Raw genomic sequence first — 20,936 nt, 5'->3', positions numbered from 1 at the left:
CAGAGAAAGAATGATTAAGAATTCATGGAAATCCTAAGAAGGTCAAGTTGGTGCAGTGCCTTGGAAGAAAGAAATAGAGGTAGCTGAAGTATATAGAGAAATGCCTATGATATAAACAAACAAATTGCATGTACATGTATTAAGAAGACTATAACATATGTCAATTACTTCACTGGATGCCAGTGTATAGGCATGTACCTGAATCTGCCTAACAGATTGGGAGAAGGGGAAGTTACCTTTATTTTTCCAAGAAAAAGAAACAAAATCCATATTAAAATTTTGGAAAACATAATTGTTAAATTATTTTTCATATTGTCTAGATTCACATCTCTTTAATCAATGGGAGACCAAGTGCCGACGATCCTTCTCCAGAACTGCTGGAGTTTACCTCTGCTCGCTATATTCGCCTGAGATTTCAGAGGATCCGCACACTGAATGCTGACTTGATGATGTTTGCTCACAAAGACCCAAGAGAAATTGACCCCATTGTCACCAGAAGAGTAAGTTATGATGAATCGTATTAGAACCTACCAATGATATCCCAGTTATCTTTTTGTCTGTTAAATACTTTTAAAAAATTGTTAGTGATTTGTAGGAGTGGTTATTATCAAATTTTTATTTTAGAATTTTAAATTATTTTTATTAATTATCATTATTTGAAATTTGGCAGACCTTCATTTGTTCATATTCAAGCTGTGCCACTTATTACACGTGTAACATTTATCAAACATTTTAGCCTTCTCAAACTTTAATTTCTTCTTTTGTAAAATGAGAATCACAATGTCTAGTTAATAATCTTATTTTTCAGAATAAAATTAGTCTTTGTACTTTAGGTGATCTGTACTATTATTATAATTGGCTTTGGCGAGTTACTACTGCAAGTGCAGGGGCTTTGAAACATGATTTTTGCCATAACTGAGCCAGTATACACACATGCACACATACAGAGAGCAGTATGGCTGAAACCTTAATGTGCATGGAATTAGCCAGTGATCTTGTGGAAATATAGATTATGATTCAGTAGGGCAGAGCAGAGACACTGCACTTCAAAAACTTTCCAGGTGATGCTGGTGTTGCTGGTTTGTAGGCCATCAAATAATTTGGTTTTATGCTTGATTAATGAATCACAATCCATAGTTTTAAAAATGCACTGTTATAGGAGAAAACTGATTCTACATACTGTTTTATTTTCCTTTACAAATAAAATATTAGGTGAAAAAAGTTTAAAGCATCTTTTCAAAAGCTTTTTGAACACAAGAGCTAACAGACGTGCTGTCTTCCAGTGTTAAACAGGAATTTGTGGAATTACAAGATAGATGACCAACTCAGATTGGTATGAGTGATAACCGTGCTTCCTCCTGTCTACCTTCTACCACATTCACTGGTTTATGGCACCTCCCACATATGCTGCTACACAACCAAGACATTATTATCAGTGAAATCAATTCAGCCATAACTCCATAAAGCAAACTCCTGTGAATAGAGTATATACTGTATGACTAGAGGCATAGCTAAGAAAGAGGATTATAGGGAGAAATTAATATTGTAGGACAAAGCACTTAATTCTAGAATGATCCTACTAAGGTAACACCACTGTTATCAGTTGCAAAATTGCTGAATCACTAGGGTAAATAGTTACAGATCCTAAATACTCCTCTCATGTTTTCTTTCCTCGTTACTTAACTTCCCACATCTAACCTCTCCATCATCACAAGGTAACTTTTAAGGCTTTAGTTAGTCCTATGCAACGTATGTCAGATGTTTTAGTGCCCTGTATTTTCCAAACTTGAAATAATTTCCCCTTGTATTATATCTCAACATATTGTACATTGTCTCATGTAAAACTAATCATTATTTTATAGCAATGTTTAGATTTTTCACTCATTTAAGAAAACATTTTCAATTCTAATTTTGGTGTGACTTAAAAATATACACCGAGGAAGACTGAATAATATTGAAGTGAAATTTAATCTTTCTTGACAGTATATCTAGCAGAGGAAAAAAATCAATGAAAATAAATTAGTGTTCTTTCTATCATCTTTTGCAGGAGGCAGAGTGGGGGTTGGGGTACACATCTATTATTTGTAACTTTATCGTACATGAGCCTTTAAAATAGTGCAGTATAAGTCAACATATAAATATGGTGTTTTGAAAGTACTGAAGTTCAATAAACACTACATCTAAATTTAAATATATAAAAATAAGATAGCAAATTTTAGCTCTTCTTCATGACTCAAAAGCAAAGCATTATACATTTCTATTTGAAATAGATTTCGCAGTTTTAAAAGCATTTACAAATACTACTGTATCAGCATTCTAAGCAAATATCTCTATTTGTATGTATATTATTAAGTGATGAGGTAAAATGAAAAAAAATTTTATACTATCCAAACTCCCTAGCCAGTTCCATTACTTCAAGGTCTCGGTATATCAAATAAGATAACATAACAAATATATTTTCAAAGACACTATATGTATGTAACAAAAACAAATAAAAGGAAAAAGAAACAAAGAAGTAAATTGGAAAAAGGGGATTTTTAGTCAGGTAACTCAGATATGTGTCCACCTACATATTCTTGCTAAATCTGTGTTTTTCTTTTGTGTGTGAAATTGGAATAATAGAACTATCGAACACTAAGATGGTTATTTGAATATGATAATGTAAAGTGCTCTGAAAATTATAAAATATTATATACATATTAATTAAAATTTTAAAAATAGTCCAGCCTCCATAATTATCCTTAAAAAATAGCTGGATAGATTAAAATAATTAGTAAGATAGCTCTATATTAACTTCATATATAAAGGTAATTGTATGGACTTTTAAACATAGTAATATAAAAATGCAAATGTTCTGCACAATAAACTTACAGTTAATGACTTTTTAATTTTCTTCTTAATAATTAAGGACTATATTGTTATGAGCACAATTTCTCCCTAAATTTTGTTAGTTCTTTTCAAATCCATCAAGTAAAACAATGTGCATATGATTTGTGAATACTGCAGTTCCTATAATCACAATAAAAGAGGGTTTCTTGCAAGAAACTATGTAAAACAACTTTTAAGAAGAATAGTTGTCCTTAGCCCCAGATAAAAACTACTGTCAGCCACAGGTACTCCAGCATGGACTTGGTACTGACTGGGAGAAAGACATTTCTAAAATGCCTACCTAACTTAAATTAAAGGCCACTCTTCCTTTGGGCTAAGATTACAATGCTAGAAGTTACTTTGTCGGTTTTGTGAGTCCTCACTTGTCCTTAAGAAACACAAATGTCCTTCAAACTAAGGATAAAAGCAGAAAATAAAGTTTTTACTGAATGTCCCCTTTTGTTATTTTCACCTTGCAATCATCTTAACAGGATTTCTCTCTGGATTGCTTTTTGCAGTATTACTACTCGGTCAAGGATATTTCAGTTGGAGGGATGTGCATCTGCTATGGTCATGCCAGGGCTTGTCCACTTGATCCAGCGACAAATGTATGTATATTTATAGGATGCTTAGGCAAAATGAAGCCCTGAGCTGTAAAATGTTTCATGAGAGTCTTTGCTCACAGAGAACGCTGTAAATGGGTGTCAGGTCCCCACTTAGACAGTGTAACAGAAATCCATGCCAGGGTGAAATAAGAGCTGGCAGTTAGGATGATAGACTTTGAAATCAGCCATCACAGTATCAGAAAACAGATTAGTTTTTCTTTTTCTTTTTTTTTTTTTTTTTTCAAAAAGGCTCCAAACTGGTCTATCTATTTTGAAACCTCTCTAGCTATGACAGCCTGCCTCATGATGTAGCTTCAGCGAATGCCTGCCATCAATCAACCTGACCATTTCTTTTAAAGTTTTTAATCAAAAAATTAATGCAAATGAATTAAAAAATGTGCAGGGAAGTAAATATATAAATGGCAATGGAACAGGAGGATAAAGTAGGGCAGGGGCAATGAGGGGATGGAGGGGGTGGAGTGGATGAGAGAATCAAGAGAGCAGTAGTGGCAAGCCGGAAAATGCCAGAATGCTTTTGGATAGAGTTTTTTCATTAATGACAATGAATTAAGTGAACATAACCTAAAGGAGAAGATGAATAATGAGCATCTGTTTTTCCTGTCGTAGACAAACTGGTGAAATTCAAACTCATCTCCTGTATAGTATATGGAAAAATACATTGAATAGTAACATCAGTGAATGTAAATAGGCCACAAATTTTTTTCTCAAATATTGTAATGCAAATGACATTATACTCAAAGTTAGTTTTCTGATTATTGGATTATAATGTTATCTCCTGGGAAGATTAAAGTACACTAGCATGTTTTTATGGGCAAAGCTGCAGTGCTGCTTTCTTCCTGGTATGGGTGCTTTTTTTTTTTTTTTTTTTTTCATTTTTTAAAATTTTACTTTAAATCCTGGGATACTCATGCACAACATGCAGGTTTGTTACATAGATAAATGTGTGTCATGTCATGGTCATTTGCTGCCCCTATCACCTGCCCCGTCACCTAGGCGTAATTTTCCACAGGCTTTACAGTCCCTTTGTCTCACTGGCTTTCTGCATTTTAAAAATCCATTTACTGTTATTTTATTTGTAAGAAGTGAAAAAAATGCATATGCCACCATGGGATACAATGCTGCCATAAAAAGGAATGAGATCATGTCCTTTGCAGGGACATGGATGAAGCTGGAAACCATCATCCTCAGGAAACTAACACAGGAACAGAAAACCAAACACTGCATGTTCTCATTCATAAGTGAGAGCTAAACAATAAGAACACATGGACTCAAGGAGGGGAACAACACACACCAGGGCTTATCAGATGGAGGGAGACAAAAGGAGGGATAACATCAGGACAAATAGCTAATGCAGGCAGGGTGCTTTCTATCAGGTGTACTGATGAGCAGTGTTTCCAAGGCTTTGAAAGTCCACAAGACAGCCTTGGAAGGCCAGTTCCATGTAGCAAATTGAGACTGTATTCAGAGCACACACAGACAGGAGATTTAGTCCTAGAGACATTAGATTTATGTTTTACCTGCATCCCCAGAGGCCTAGGAATCAACTCCCTCCTTTTTGCCATATCCAAAAATGTTAACAACATTTTGAGGGGAGCCTTAAAATAAGCACATCGACCCCCAAAAAACACATAGATCCCAGGCATCAGAGAAGGAGAATTCAGTCTTCAAGACCACTCCCAGCTTGGCCTTCCTGCTTTCTTCTGAGCCTAAACCCAGTGATTCCAGAACCAGCCTGGACTTCCTGAAGCTGATGTTGATCAAATATACCCACTTCAAGCCTGGCACCACTTTCTTCCTAGACTGTGTAGTTTTACATTTTAGTACATAGTCCAGATGTTTTCTTTTTTCTTCATAGTACCTTTAGAGAGAGGCTTCCTTTATGGTTCTAAATAAGGCTGAAATTTGTGCTTCCTCCCTCTTCTTGACTAGAAATCTCGCTGTGAGTGTGAGCATAACACATGTGGCGATAGCTGTGATCAGTGCTGTCCAGGATTCCATCAGAAACCCTGGAGAGCTGGAACTTTTCTAACTAAAACTGAATGTGAAGGTATGTTCTTTAGAAGCCAACAAAATATGTCATACTTCCTTTCCAAGAAAAAAAGCCAATAATGAAAAATAGTGAAATGGCTGGTTATGCAAATGTGTCAACAAATACTCATTTATATTATCACTTCGAAGAGAACCCATATGTCTAGCTTTTCCTAAAGGGAAATATCTAAGAAATGTAGCAGATGACTTTATAGCCTAATAGTGACAACTGGTCTTATTAGGTGACAGGTATCATGGAGAAACCTGTGTTTCTGGAGATTTTCTCAACCCAAGAAAAGACCTAAAAATAGTCTTGGGCTGAACTGTAAACCTAAACTAGCATAAAGTCCAATTCAACTGAATTCAAATATTAATATTACAGTAAATCAGCCCTAACCACATTTTTTTCAGCTCACTAAGTATATATGGCCTTCAAAAACAGCTTGATAGACATTTTAAATTAATACCAACAGTATATATTCTCTGAATAACAAATTAACTCAACTCACATTTATCATGTACAACATGTCAGACATGACAGGTCTTTAAAGCTATTGAATCATAACACACCTTAATCATAAAATGTTCCCCAACTATAAGATATAAAGTCGGCCTTCCATATCCACGGTTTCCCCATCCATGGGTCTAACTAACTGCAGATCAAAAATGTTTGAAAAATAATTGCATCTGTACTGAACTTGTAAAGACGTTTTTCTTGTTATTATTTCCTAAACAATATAATACAACAACTATTTATGTAGTATTTACATTTTGTTAGGTATTATAAGTAATCTAGAGATGATTTAAAGTATACAGGAGAATGTGCATAGGCTGTATGCAAATACTATGCCACTTTATAACAGGGACTTGAGTATCCTTGAATCTTGGTGTTTGAGGGAGGTCCTGGAACCATTCCCATGGATATTGAGGGATGGTTGTATTTTCTTTTTAGTTTGAGATTCTGCATATATGCTATTAGGTCTCCTTATTTTCTGCACTCACTTCATTTGCTTTTGGATTTGTGTCTGCCTGCTTATAAAGATATTATGAATTAGAAATCTCCCATTATTATAGAAGCATATCTGGAGGCATGAGCCACCATTGGATCATCACTCACCATGCATGGTAGGGGACCATTGGAAGCCCAGCCTTTGTTTCCTTCAACTACTTCCAGCCATGTTCTGGCTAATCTCTCAGTTCTCCACAGCTTCTCCATAGAGAACAGACATTTGTTCTAAAGAGTAACTTTAAATGTAATGCCACCCAGGGATGTTTGCTCTCGAGCTTCTTTAAATTTTAATTACATTTCTCTTCTGTTTGTGGAATATCAGTAATCATAAGTGGGAGCAGCACTTGAAGTTAGGGGTCTTCCTGTTGCCACTGACATGCTTTCACACAGTGATAATTATGTAATGTTAAGTGGCTCTGCAAAATCCTTTACCACTCTTTACTTATGTTTCTATGTTTAAATACAAAACAAAAAGAATAGAGCAACTTGTTAGCAATAGAGGTAGACTAAGCAAAGCAAGACATTTCAAACTGCTACTGTACACGTTTTTAAAATAGTGGAATTGTGAAGCATTTTTTTTTTCTTTCCCTGTAGGGAAGAGGGAAGGTCATATTTCCAAACTGAAAAACAAACATTTTAAAAACCCAGAAATTCAAGATGGGGATCTTAGCCATAAAGTCATACATAAAATCACACTTTCAGCAATGAATACATTCCTAAAAGCTTATGTAAAAATGTTCTTTTCCAAGTTGAATCATATTCCAGTCACCTTAATATTTAGAAAAATCCTTCCGTGACATGACAAATCCCTCCATAAAATGAATAATCACATTCTAATTCATTTGAGTTTAATTTGGATTTTCATCAATCTAGCTTACATAAGGGAAGATAATATCTCTAAAAAGCATAGAATATTCATTCAACTGCTAAGCCTTTACTAAAGAACAGTTTCATATGATATATCGTGGACATTCCGTGAAATAGTAAGTTGCTGATGACGGAGCAAAAACATGGCTTCGTGATCAGTTACTAGCCACATTCTTGAAGGTTACACACAGAGCAGGGTAGGCTGCAGCCTACACACAGCAAATGGGACTGTAGATGTAGGGTCCTGGCTGCACAGAGTGTGTGAAGGACCGTTTCTTTGGCATCAGTGTTTTACCTATAGTAGTTCATAGTTTTAAACACTCTTGACAACACCAGTTCTAAATAGTGTGAGTCTGTACTACTTTATATTTTCCTCTGCTTATACTGGCAGCAGAAGTTTTGACTGTTTCTTGAAATACACTTTTACAACAAAGCTTTTAAGAATTCATAGCCAGGTCCAATGGCATGCTCCTATAATCCCAGCTACTGGAAAAAAGCTATGGTGGGAGGATCTCTTGAGCCCAGGAGTTTGAGGCCAGCCACATAGTGAGATCCTGTCTGTATTATTCCGTTTTCACACTGCTATAAAGATACTACCTGAGACTGGGTAATTTATAAAGGAAAGAGGTTTAGTTGACTCACCCTTCTGCATGGCCAGGAGGCCTCAGGAAACTTACAATCAAGGAGAAAGAGGGAGCAGGCATGTCTTACATGGTGCAGGAGAGAGAGGAGAAAGTGAAGGGGGAAGAGCCCCTTATAAAACCATCAGATCTTGTAAGAACTCACTCACTATCACGAGGACAGCGTGGGGGAGCTGCCCCCTTGATCCAATCTCCTCCCTCCCTCCATACATGGAGATTACAATTTGAAATGAGATTTGGGTGGGGACACAGAGCCAAGCTATATCACTGTCTTTCTGAAGAAAAAAAAAAGGAATTCTTGTATGTTGTCCTAAAGATATAAAACTGCTTACAATGCCTAGTGATTTGTATTTATTACTATGTGTTCCCTAAAGTTTGAAACTCTCCATTAACATAGCAAAAATACTATATTCTAAATCAAATGTCAGCAGGTTGGGAAAGGTATTTACAACAAACATGACAAGGGGATAATAACCTTTCTATATTAAGAGATCTTACATATCAATAGAAAAAAGTTAATTAACCTGTTAAAAATGAGAAAGATCAAAACAGGTATTCCTCAGAAATGACATATAACTTTGTAAAAAGATAATCACACTCATAATGAAGGAAGTATCAGTTAAAACAATGACAATATTATTTTTCACTTATCAAAGTGTTTATTCTTATCAAAGTGTTTATTCTTCCACTCAACAAATATTTGAATGCTTATTATGTCCAGGAATTATATTCAAGGGTTGATAATACACTAGGTTGGTGGCTATGGAGACACTGTTTTATCATATCTACTAGAGGGAAAGTCATTTGTCATAGCATTCCTGGAGGGGAATTTTTAAGTGATTAAAATTTAAATTTTACATATCCTTTGACTAGAAATTATGCTTCCAGGAGTTAAGCCTATAGATATATTCATATAGATGTACAAGGCATATTATCATGATCCTTGTCGTTATTATACAAGTGCTACCACTACTGCTACTAACATTTCTTGAGCTCAGTATTTAGTATGTTTCAGGCATTCTGCTAAGCATTCGCAAAACATGTATAAGAGACAAGTACTAAAGTGATGCTAGGACTTGAGTTTTTGCCTCAGTCTCTCAATTGGCAAATAGGAAACTTTTCTAACATTAGAGCCCCTCCCTGCACCCAGCATCCTTGTCCTCCCAGTATGTGTTCAGTGTTATTTGAAAGGGAGAAACATGGAAACTGTGTAACTGTTCATTAATAGGGACCTGATCAATACCTTCATTCAAGTAGTACCCTGTGTACCCTTAGGGGATACACATGCTAATGTGGAAAGATCTCCATGATTTACTGTTAGTAAAAAGAAACGGTTCTAAACAGTATACAAATGCCCCTTCCCTTTTGTAGAATAAATAAAAAGATTGAGCTGTATGCATACAAGCACACCTATGTGCGCACACACACACACACACACACGTGAAAATAAATGTAAGTACTCCTAAGAAACTCAACATCTGAGGTAGGAAGGAGACTCTGCATCGGTATATTTCCCTGGTTCTATCCTAATATAAATTCTTCATGTTTAGAAAAGTCTTACCCAATCCTTTCTGGAGAAAGTGATTTTTCACTTCTTTGAATTCTTCTAATGTAATATGAAAAAGACAAGGAGGATGAAGAGAAGAAAAATCAATTGTGAACTTATTTATAAGACATTATGCTAATGATTGTACATGCATTATCTCACTTGTACTTTTAGATATCCCAATCTAGTAATTACTATTGATCACTCCGTGTTTTATATGGAAACTGAGCCTTCATGTAATTAAGAATTTTCCAGTGTCATATGACTACTAAGTAGGGGAGAGCACACTCACATCCAAGACAGTTGGGTGCAAAATAGCATGATCTTAGCCGCTAACTCTCGGTTTGTCTTAATTCCTTGGCGCACGCCATGTATCTTATGTCATTCACCAGGTAGAATGTGAAGGGATCCTGGCAGTCTTTAGCAGTGCAGACTCTGGAGTCTGGCTTCAGAGATTGGTTTCCAATACTGATTGGAGGATCTTTTACACGTTATTTCACTTCTCTGGACTCAGGTTTCTAGTATACAAAAATGGGTTAATAATAATAATACCTAATTCCTAAAAGCATTTTTGAGGATTAAAATCAGTAGCAACAAATATGGAGCATTCAGAAGAGTGTCTGGCATTGAAAAAAACCTAAATATGTTTTAGTTGTTATTAGTATCAAAAGAAAGGGATTACATTATACGTATTTTTCTTTACCCATAGGCTCTAATACAGAAATTTCCATATGGTAATAATTCATTACAGATGACCTAGTTGTTAATCATTCAGTGCCATCATTCAATAATTTATTGAATTATTGAATGGAAATTGTAAGTTGATCCATATAAAATTGCACATTAGTCAACATCAAATATTGGCAATTGCATATGATTGAACTTAATGTATATGTTTTAATTATTTCAAATTCCATTAAAATGTGTGAATTTTTTAATACCTCCAATAAATCCAGATGCTTTCTAGATGCCTTTGTGTGTGTGTATGCTAAATGTAATTTCCCGTATGGTACAAAAATCTAGGCCAGGAGCGGTGGCTCACGCCTGTAATCCCAACACTTTGGGAGACCAAGGCGGGTGGATCACAGGTCAGGAGTTCAAGACCAGCCTGGTCAACATGGTGAAACCCTGTCTCTACTAAAAATACAAAAATTAGCTGGGTGTAGTGACGCACGCCTGTAGTCCCAGCTACTCGGGAGGCTGGGACAGGAAGATTGCTTGAACCTGGGAGGCAGAGGTTGTAGTGAGCCAAGATGGTGCCACTCTGCACTCCAGCCTGGCAGCAGAGCAAGACTCTGTCTCAAAAAAAAAAAAAAAAAAAAATCGATTATGTATAATAGAAATGATTTTTAAATGTATCTGAAATCTGAAATTAATGTTTATTAATTTATTTTTCCCTAATGCAGCATGCAATTGTCATGGAAAAGCTGAAGAATGCTATTATGATGAAAATGTTGCCAGAAGAAGTCTGAGTTTGAATATACATGGAAAGTACATTGGAGGGGGTGTTTGCATTAATTGTACCCAAAATACTGCTGGTATAAACTGTGAGACATGTATTGATGGCTTCTTCAGACCCAAAGGGGTAAAGTATGCTTTTTCCTTCATAAAGAGTTATTTTTTGCTTTTTCATACAAAAATGTTTTATACAAAAAAAAAAAAAAAAATTTTGAAAGCTTCTCTAAGCAGTTGAACCTCAAATTAAAAGGTGAGTAGGAACATTTCGTAGTTGAAACTGACCTAAATCTGTGAGGATGTAAAATAAAACATTTCCATCACTCCAGGAAGTTTTATCATGGCTTCTTCCAGTCAATCCCCACCCGAGGCAAACTCTATTCTGAGTTTTAGAACATAAATTACGTGTGCCTCTTAGAGAATTTCATAAAAATGAAATCATACAGTACATACTAGTCTGTCTTCTTTCACTCAAGATAACATTTTGAGATTTATCCATGTTGTTTGTGCATCAGTAGTTCTTTTTCTTGAAAGAAATTGCTGAGTAGTATTTATCTGCCTGACCATGTTAAAATTTTAAATCCATTCTCCTGTTGATAGAAATCAAGATCTTTTCCAGTTTTAGCTTAGCTTCTACAAATAATTTTATACTACTATTTTTTTAGACTATACGTTTTATAGTCATGTTTTTATTTACCTTGTGTAAATACTTAGGAGTAGAATACTTTTTTCATAAGATAGGTAGATGCTTAACTTTATAAGAAACCATCAATATTTTGCCAAATTAGTAATAATGTATAACGTGTTCACCAAAAAGTTGTATGAGTTCCAATTGTTCTGTATCATCTCTAATATTTGATGTTGACTACTTTTTCGGATTTTAGTCATCTAGTGGATGTGAAATGGCATCTGATTATGGATTTAATTTTAATTTAAGGACTTATTGACCATTCCTGTATCTTCTCATATGAAGTACATGTTCAATGTCTAAATAATATTTTTTATCCTAAAAACTTACAGAGCTATTGCCCATATCAAGTAAATGTTTGTGTGTGGTGTGAAATATGTAACCAGATTTATATGGTTAACCTGAAGTTCTATACCATTTGTTGAAAAATCAATTGATCATATTACATGGATCAGTTTCTAGAACCTCGGTTATCTATTTTTCCAAGCATCTGTTTTTCCCTCTATGTGCTAATACCATACTATCTTCATTGCTTTAGTAAGTCTAGAATTTAGGTAATATAATGTACCAATTTTATTATTTATTTTCAAGATTGTTTTGTCTATAGCAGTGTGTGTGTGTGTGTGTGTGTGTTTCCATACAATTTTAGAATCAACTTGTCAATTACAGAAAATATTAGGATTATTGCTTAGAATCTACATGCAAATATGGAAAATGGAGCTTGAGGAGTTGTTGGTCAAAGAATACAAAATTTCAGTTAGATAGTAGGAAAACATTGAAGATATCTATTGCACAACATGGTGACTATAGTTAATAACAATATATTTATTCTTGAAAAATGCTGAGAGTAGATTTTCAGCATTCTTACCACAAAATTGATAATTATGTTAGATAATATGTTATTAGTTTGATATAACCATTTCACAATTTGTATATATATATAATAACATATACAGTGATATTCAAAATATCATGTCACACTTGATAAATATATACAATTTTGTCAAAAGAAAAAAATTAAACTTTAAAAGAAAACAAGTATTGAGGAAAATAACATAATAATATTGAGTCATTTAACCAATGAATGTAGTATACCTCTCCATTTATTTCTATCTTCTTTATTCATGTCAGTGTTCCAGTACAGAGATCTTGCATGTCTTTTGTTAAATTAATCTTTAGTATTTTGCTTTGCATGATTGCAAAAAAAGTTTTTAAAATAGTTTTCAAATTATTTAATGTAATTATTAAAGAATTTTGAATATTGACTTTATGTCCTATAGCCATCCTCAATTTCTTTATTAGTTCTAGTAGTTTTAAACTACGTGCTTTAGAAACGTACACATAAACAATCATTTTACCCGCAAGTAAATTCAGACTTACTTCTTCCTTTGCAATCTTTATGCCAAGGTTAACTAAAAATAGTGAGAGCTGACATCTTCACTTTGTTCTCAATTTTAAAGTAATATTTCACTATTGAGTATGACGTGAACTGCAGATTTTTAATGGACGCCCTTTATCAGATTCAGTAGGTCCCCCATTATTCCTAAGTTGCAGAGAGTTTTTATAACAAAATGATTTTGAATTTTGTCATATGCTTTTTGAAACCTACTGAAATGAACATAAGGATTTTCTCCTTTATTCTGTTAATGTGGACAATTTACACAAATTTAATTTTAAAATATGAAGCCAGCTCTGCATTTGTGAATTAATCTCCATTTGGTCATGTTATATTATCATTTTTATATATTGGATGATTCAGTTGACTAATGTTTGGTTAAGAATTTTGACATCCTTTCATAAAAGATATTGGATTGGTCTATAATTTTATTTTCTTATAATGTCTTTGTCAGGTTTTTTTATTGGGGTATACTGGCATCAACAAATGATCTGGGAAATGCAATTCATCTTCCTCTGTTTTCTAAAGTAACTTCAGATTAAAATTAATTCTCTTTAAAATGCTTGATAAAATTTCCCGGTGAAACTATCTGAGTCTCTAGTTTTCTTTGTGGGAAAACTTTTTTAAATGCATTGGCTAATTTTTATTAGACATAGGCCTAGATAAGTTTTGTATTAATATCTTTGGGGAGGGTCAATTTTTGATATATTGTATTTTTCAAGTAATTTGTTCAATTCATCTAAATTGTCAAATTACTGGCAATTGGCAGTTTTAAAAATTCCATTATTATTTTCTTGAAGTCTATAGCATCTATCTGGATATCCCCTCTGTGGTTTTTAAAATGATTAAGTTGTGCTTTTCTCCTTTTATTGATCACTTTTGTTAGGGGTTTATCAATTTTCTTAATCTTTTCAAAAAAACTCCTGCCATTTTATTTTTTGTATTTTTATTGATTCTGTTCTATGTATTATATTATTCATTTGACCTGTTTTGGGTTTAAATTACATTTTCTTTTGCTACCTATCAATTTGGAAAGTTAAATGATTTTAAACCTTTCTTCTTTTATCATGTGAACTTTTAAATATAAATTTCCTTCTAGCAGTTCTTTAGCTGCTGCTCATGAATTCAGAAATTCTGTATGTTCATTATCTATTTAACATAATTTATAATTTCTCTTGCAATTTATTTTTTGTTGTCTAATTTCCAAATATTTAAGCTTTATTAAATATTACATTTTTTATTTCTACACTGGATGTTTATGATCTGAGAACATACTCTCTAAGATGTCAAACTTTAGAAGTTTATTGAAATTTAACTTATGGCTCAGTGCATGGTCTCTCTTGGTAAACAAATAAATGTGGATTTTTCCAGTCTGTGATTATGGATTCCTACCTTTCTTTCATTTTTTCAGTATTTCTTCATGTTTTTTGAAGCTCTGTTATGAGGTACATACATATTTAGAATATTTTGAATCTTTATATTTTTTATATCTTATAAATTGATATTTTAATAACTGTGATGATCTCCACTTAATCTCAGATATCACTTTTTATCATAAAGTCTACTTTGTTGTTTATTAATATTGTCATAGCAGTTTTCATATGCTTACTCTGTATGGTATGTCTTTTCTGATTTTGTTTAACTTTCAACCTATCTTTATTTTCATTTAAAAGATTTCTTATAAAGAGTAAAATAGATGGAGTTTTTATCCTGAAAGTTACTGTGTGTTTAGTCCATAAATTTAATATAGTTAATAATATGATCGGGTTTTGCTCTTTGTTTCCCATTTGTGTCACAAAATTTTTGTTCCCATTCTTCCTTTTCTGTCTACTTTTATGTTAAACAAATATCTTTCAGTATTCCATTTTATTTTCTTTATTATCTTTTTAGCAGTACCTCTTTGTATATATATTTTTCCATTCCAACTTTTATTTTAGGTTCAAGGAGTACGTGGGTAAATTATGTGTCATGGGATTTGGTGCACAGATTATTTCATCACCCAAATAATAAGCATAAGTTTTTCAATCTTCACCCCGCTCCCACCCTTCTCAAGTAGGCCCTGGTGTCTATTGTTGCCTTCTTTGTGTCCACGTGTACTCAATGTTTACCTCCCACTCATAAGAGAGAACATGCAGTATCTGGTTTTCTATTCTTACATTAATTCACTTAGGATAATGGCCTTTGGCTCCATCCGTGTTGCATCAAAGGACATGATTTTATTCTTTTTTATGGCTGTGTAGTATTCCATAGTGTATATGTACTGCATTTTTTTATTCAGTCCACCGATGATGGTACCTAGGTTGATTCCATGTCTTTGTTACTGTGAATAGGGCTGCGATGAACATATGCATGCATGTGGCTTTATGGTAGAATGATATATATTCCTTTGGGTAAATGCCCAGTAATGGGATTGCTGAGTTGAGTGCTAGTTCTGTTTTAAGTTTTTTGAGAAATCTCCCAACTGTTTCCCACAGTGGCTGAACTAATTTACATTCCCACCAGCAGTGTGTAAATGTTCCCTTTCTCTGCAACCTCACCAGTATCTGTTATTTTTGACTTTCAGTAATAGCCGTTCTGACGGGTGTGAGATGGTAGTATTTTAAGCTCATGATATAGTGATATAGTCCTATCTTTTGGACTATGGTTTTCATATGTTGCACATAATTTATAAGCCACTAATACAATGTTGTAATTTTTGTTTGAAGTCACAAAGTTACAAAAACAGTCTTAAAGAAATGAAAAGAAGGAAACAAACTTTACATTAACCCAAACTTTCCCATTTCCCATACTCTGTGGTTCTATCTTATATGTATTGCCCTCCTGCTTGAAAAATTTCCTTTTAGCATTTTTTTTTTTTTTTTTTTTTTGGTAGTGCAGAGCTGCTGGTGACAAATTTTCTCAACTTCCCTTTATCTGAAAATGTCTTTAATCTACTTTCATTATTGGAGGATATTTTCATCATAGTTACAGAGGTGTGTGTTTTCTTCTTTGTTTAGCATTTTAAAGATGTGGTACCCTTATTTTCTGGATTTCATTCATTCTTATGACAACATAGCCATTATTTGTTTCTCTGTTCTATATATATCTTTAATTCACTAGATGATTTCAAAATTTTTTTTGTATCTGCTTTTTGACAGTTATACCATGTATGATAAAACTTTGGCCTGTAGACCAAATCTAACTCATGGCCTATATTTGTATGACCTGTAAGCAAAGGATGTTTCTACATTTGTAAAGGTTTGTTAAAAGACGAAGCAGAAGAAGGGGAGAATGAAGAGAACTTTGAGGGGGAAGAAGAGAAGGAGGAATGAACAGAGTCTTTATATGGCTTATTTTACTATCTGGCCCTTTACAGAAAAGTTTTCCAGCCTCAGAGTTAAACTATGATGTGTCTGTATGGCTTTCAAGCTTACCTTGCTTGATTTGCAAAGCTTCCAGGAACTATAAATTGAGATTTTATTCCACATTTAGGAAATTTTAGGCTATTTTTTTAACACCTATTTTTGGATCAATGTTTTTCCTTCTCTTTCTAGGACTCCAACTGCATGTGTGCTAAGGTGATGATTGTATCTGAGGCAGTGCTAATTAATTTTTTTTTCTTTCTCTGTTCTTTAGATTGGATCTTTTCCCCTTTATCTGTCCTTATACTTTGTTCTACATATAATGCATCTTTAATTTAATAGCTGATTTTAAAATATTCTCATTAGGCCAGGCACAGTGGCTCACACCTATAACCCCATCACTTTGGAAGGCCAAGGCAGGCAAATCACTTGCGGTCAGGAGTTCAAGACCAACCTGGCCAACATGGTGAAACACCGTCTCTATTAAAAATACAAAATTTAACCAGGCATGGTGGCGGGCACCTGTAATCTCAGCTACTCTGGAGACTGAGGCAGGAGAATAGCTTGAACCCAGGAACTGAGGCTGCAGTGGGCTGAACTTGTGCCAGTGCACTTCAGCCTGGGTGAGAGATCGAGACCCTATCTCAAAAATAAATAAATAAATAAATAAATAAATAAATAAATAAATAAATAAATTCTCATTATTTATATATAATTTTAACAATTTATACCGTGTTTGAGAAAACTTTGGCCTGTAGACCAAATCCTGGCCTATAGCCAGATGACTACAAAAGTAGTCATTAGGTAGACTTCTCTTCCTCCTGTCATCTTTACCTGATGTTAAGCATATCCAGTGAATTATTAAATTGAGGTATTATACTTTTCAGCGTTCTGGAGTTATTATGTTCCTTAGAGCTTCCATTTCCCTGCTGAAATGCTCCAGGCCTTCACTCATTATAAACATTATTTCCTTTATATTCTTGGTCATATTTACAGAACTTACGTTGACTTCCTTGTATGCTAATTTCAATATCTGGGTCACCTCAGGATCTGCTTTTCTTAGCTTCTTTTTTTAATAAGGACAACATTTTCCTGTTTCTTTCCTGTATATCTAATACAGTAGTCCTCCTTTATTCACAGAGGATATGTTCCAGGAACTCCAGTTGATACCTGAAATCACAGATAGTACCAAACTTATAGATACTATGTTTTTTTCTGTTTGATACCTGTGATGGGACTAAGTGACTAACAGGAGGATAGTGTCTCTACAGCATAGATATGCTGGACAAAGGGATGATTCATATCCCTGGCGAGACAGAGCAAGATGGCTTGAGATTTCACCACACTATTCAAAATGGAATGCAAATTAAAACTTATGAATTGTTTATTTCTGGAGTTTTCCATTTAATATTTCTGAACTGTGGTTAACCATGATAACTGAAACCTCAGACAGCAAAACTGCAGATGAGGTGGGGACTACTGTAATTTATCATCTGTACAGGACATTTTGGAGAATACAATGCAGAGACACTGGTTTCTGTTATGTTCCTCTGAAGATTTTGAATTGATTCTAATGAGTAATAAACTTGCTGAGTGATCACCATGAAGTCATGAAAGTTTACTTTCATATTTTGTTAGGACAGATTAATGGCAAACTCCAGGTATTCGTCAGACATTTCTAATGTAGTTAACTTAAAGTCCAATATCTCTTTAACTTATGGTTTGTAACACCTGAAAACTCTTCTCACCTTGTTCAGTTTACCAGCGGTTGCTTTCCACTGAATTTCCTAGAATCTTCTGAATGAATATACGATAAAGGGATCAGTAAAGGCTGGGAAGGGTATTGTTATGCAAATTTTGTGAACTGCAATTTAACAGCTAAATAATTTATCTCTATGATGTTCATAAAATTATTGTCTTAAAAGTGTCATTTTAGATTTATCCACTTAATAACATTTCATTTATATGTGTATATAAAATATGCCTTACCTATTCTGTGCACAGTCCTAACTTCATAATGGGGGAACGAATGAATGTGTCTTAAACAAATGATGATTTTGAAACTCATCTGTGAACTTAGTTAATTGAGATTCAGTCAGGTATATAAATAAGTCTAATTTTAACACTCTGATTTATAGTAGCAAACATGTTTTCATTTGTAAATTAAGCCTAGATATATATACATATGAAAGCTATATTTAATAGGTGGGTATTTCTTGGACAAATAATTTAGTTTTTTTGTTTTTTTCCTATTAAATCTGGAAAATAAATCTTGTATATATAGCATATGAACACAGTGTAGGTTTGTTTAAGTAACTGTGTTCATATACTATATAAACAAGATAAAAAGGAATAAAACATGAAAATATCAATAATTATTGAATCTAAGTAACAAATATATAGGAGTTTATTGTTCCATCATCTTTACATTTGTGTAAGCATGTAAAGGAACTGGATTTTAGACATTATAAACATGTATTAAAGGCAATTCTTATAATTTTCTCAATAATTTACTTCTCTGTATTACTAAAACTACTTTGTCTATAAAAGTTTGCTGAAATGAAAAATATTGCTATTTTTATTACATTTGGTTAAATTCATTTTAATGTTTTTGTTAGGTATCTCCAAATTATCCAAGGCCATGCCAGCCATGTCATTGCAATCCAATTGGTTCCTTAAATGAAGTCTGTGTCAAGGATGAGAAACATGCTCGACGAGGTGAGAGCTGCAGTAGAATGTCACTGCTCTGATAAAAGGACAACTAAAAGCCAAATATGATTATTTTCAGAAGAATATTTTGCAGTAAATGTCATTCATGTAATAAATTTATTCTTTAATCTATCAGTGTATTAGCGTTCCCTCCAGGAAGCAGTTTTTAAATGCATCTCGATAATTACTTTCATGTTTAATTATAATGTTTTCATAGCAAGAAGAGTTGAATTATTTATTTTGAGATACACACACACACACACACATACACAGAGATAGAGAGAAAGAGAGAGAGAAAGTCAATCACAAATCTGTGGTATATGTAATTTTTTCATGTCATGTTATAGTTTGTAGCTTCTGTGAGTTCTAGCATGAAATGCCAGCGTTCACTGAGGAATGTGTGTGTTGTAGTGGGAAAAGCAAACAGAAGAACTCACACATTAAGATGTAGGCAATAATATAGAAAGCAAGAAGTGTTTATAAAGGACTAAGAAGGTAGTAGTCATGAGTTAATGAAGAGAAAGAGGCTGACACTAATTTAAGCTAAATACTTCCTTTGAGGAATGACATTCATGAACTCCAAACATTAAGGAATCAAATGCCAACATAACTCCTTGATATAAAGCATTTAAGAGCTACTTCCAGGGCAGTTGCTCTCCAAGTTTAAGTAGGAAATTTATAGAATGCACTGGGACATTTCTTCTCTAGAAAGACTAAAATTAACCAAGGCTACAATGTAGTTTTTTTTTTTCCCCCTCTAATGACTAGCGTTAAAAGATTGGCAATGTTTCTTAGGCACAATTCTGATTACCTGCATTCTTTATAAAACTGTAGGATTATCAATCTGAGTGTTACATGTAGACTAAATTTTGAAATATTAAAAAGCAGATACCTTTTGATAGTTGAATGATGAATTACTGAGCTCACTTTTCGTTTCAAGCCTTCTTTTCTTTTTGTGGTTACAAGTAAATCACAATGTTGTTTTCATTAATAGCATGTAACTCTTCCCTAGCCCTTTTTGAATAATGAGTATATGATCACAGAATAAAAATGGAAAGGTAGAAAAATAAATATACAATTCAGTGGTAATTCAGGAGAGATGCCATTATTAACAATGTCATATATTTCTGTCATAATGCATAGAGAAATTTCTGATATTACTCCTCTTAACTTTTTGTGATAAGTTTCCCCAAAAATCTATGAAGACGTTCTCTGAAGTCTGGTTTCAGCACTTAAATAACACGTTATTATATGGTTGTGCCATAATTATTTACCCTCTAAACTTCATACGGACATTAAGATTGTTTCAAATTTTTGTTTATTGTAACCAATCCTTTAATAATAATTATTCCATTTAATTATTTTTCAATTATTATAAAAACAATACATAGTAAAATAAATTCTTAATAGTAAAGAAATAAAATAACAAGTGTCCTCTTCAACCTATTTATCCCAGTCTTACTTCCAAAATTGAAAATATTGAGCATTTTTTCCAATTCAGTTTTTTAATGAGTTACCTTTAATATCTAAATAATATTCTTATCAGTACTTTTATCACCATTACATATTGCCTATTGACTCTCCGTCTGGAAAGGTGAAGAAATGTATCATTCACAACACCTCCCTCCTTCATTCCACCATTCATACATTTTTATTATGTGTTTCTTCTATGATATCTTTATCATATTGAAGAGAGCTTACATGTCTATTTCATCGTTGACTACATTTAGACTTTCTCTTGCGGTCCTACTATATAAGATGT

General features: G+C 33.5%; 1 protein-coding gene across 7 annotated transcripts in view; it reads left to right on the top strand.

Moving 5' to 3' along the window:
* LAMA2 (laminin subunit alpha 2) overlaps positions 1-20,936 on the top strand; it is a 618,419-nt gene that overhangs the window by 249,847 nt on the left and 347,636 nt on the right. For all 7 annotated transcript variants that reach the window (XM_021936880.2, XM_021936881.2, XM_021936883.2 and 4 more), the window contains exons 5-9: positions 321-500; positions 3,387-3,476; positions 5,424-5,541; positions 10,992-11,170; positions 19,084-19,183. In XM_021936880.2, coding sequence (XP_021792572.2) covers positions 321-500; positions 3,387-3,476; positions 5,424-5,541; positions 10,992-11,170; positions 19,084-19,183 — 667 coding nt within the window. The remainder of the gene's footprint in view (positions 1-320; positions 501-3,386; positions 3,477-5,423; positions 5,542-10,991; positions 11,171-19,083; positions 19,184-20,936) is intronic.

The sequence above is a fragment of the Papio anubis genome, chromosome 6, assembly GCF_008728515.1.
Source record: "Papio anubis isolate 15944 chromosome 6, Panubis1.0, whole genome shotgun sequence".
NCBI classification, from domain to species: domain Eukaryota; kingdom Metazoa; phylum Chordata; class Mammalia; order Primates; family Cercopithecidae; genus Papio; species Papio anubis.
This window is presented reverse-complemented; position numbering and strand designations above follow the sequence as displayed.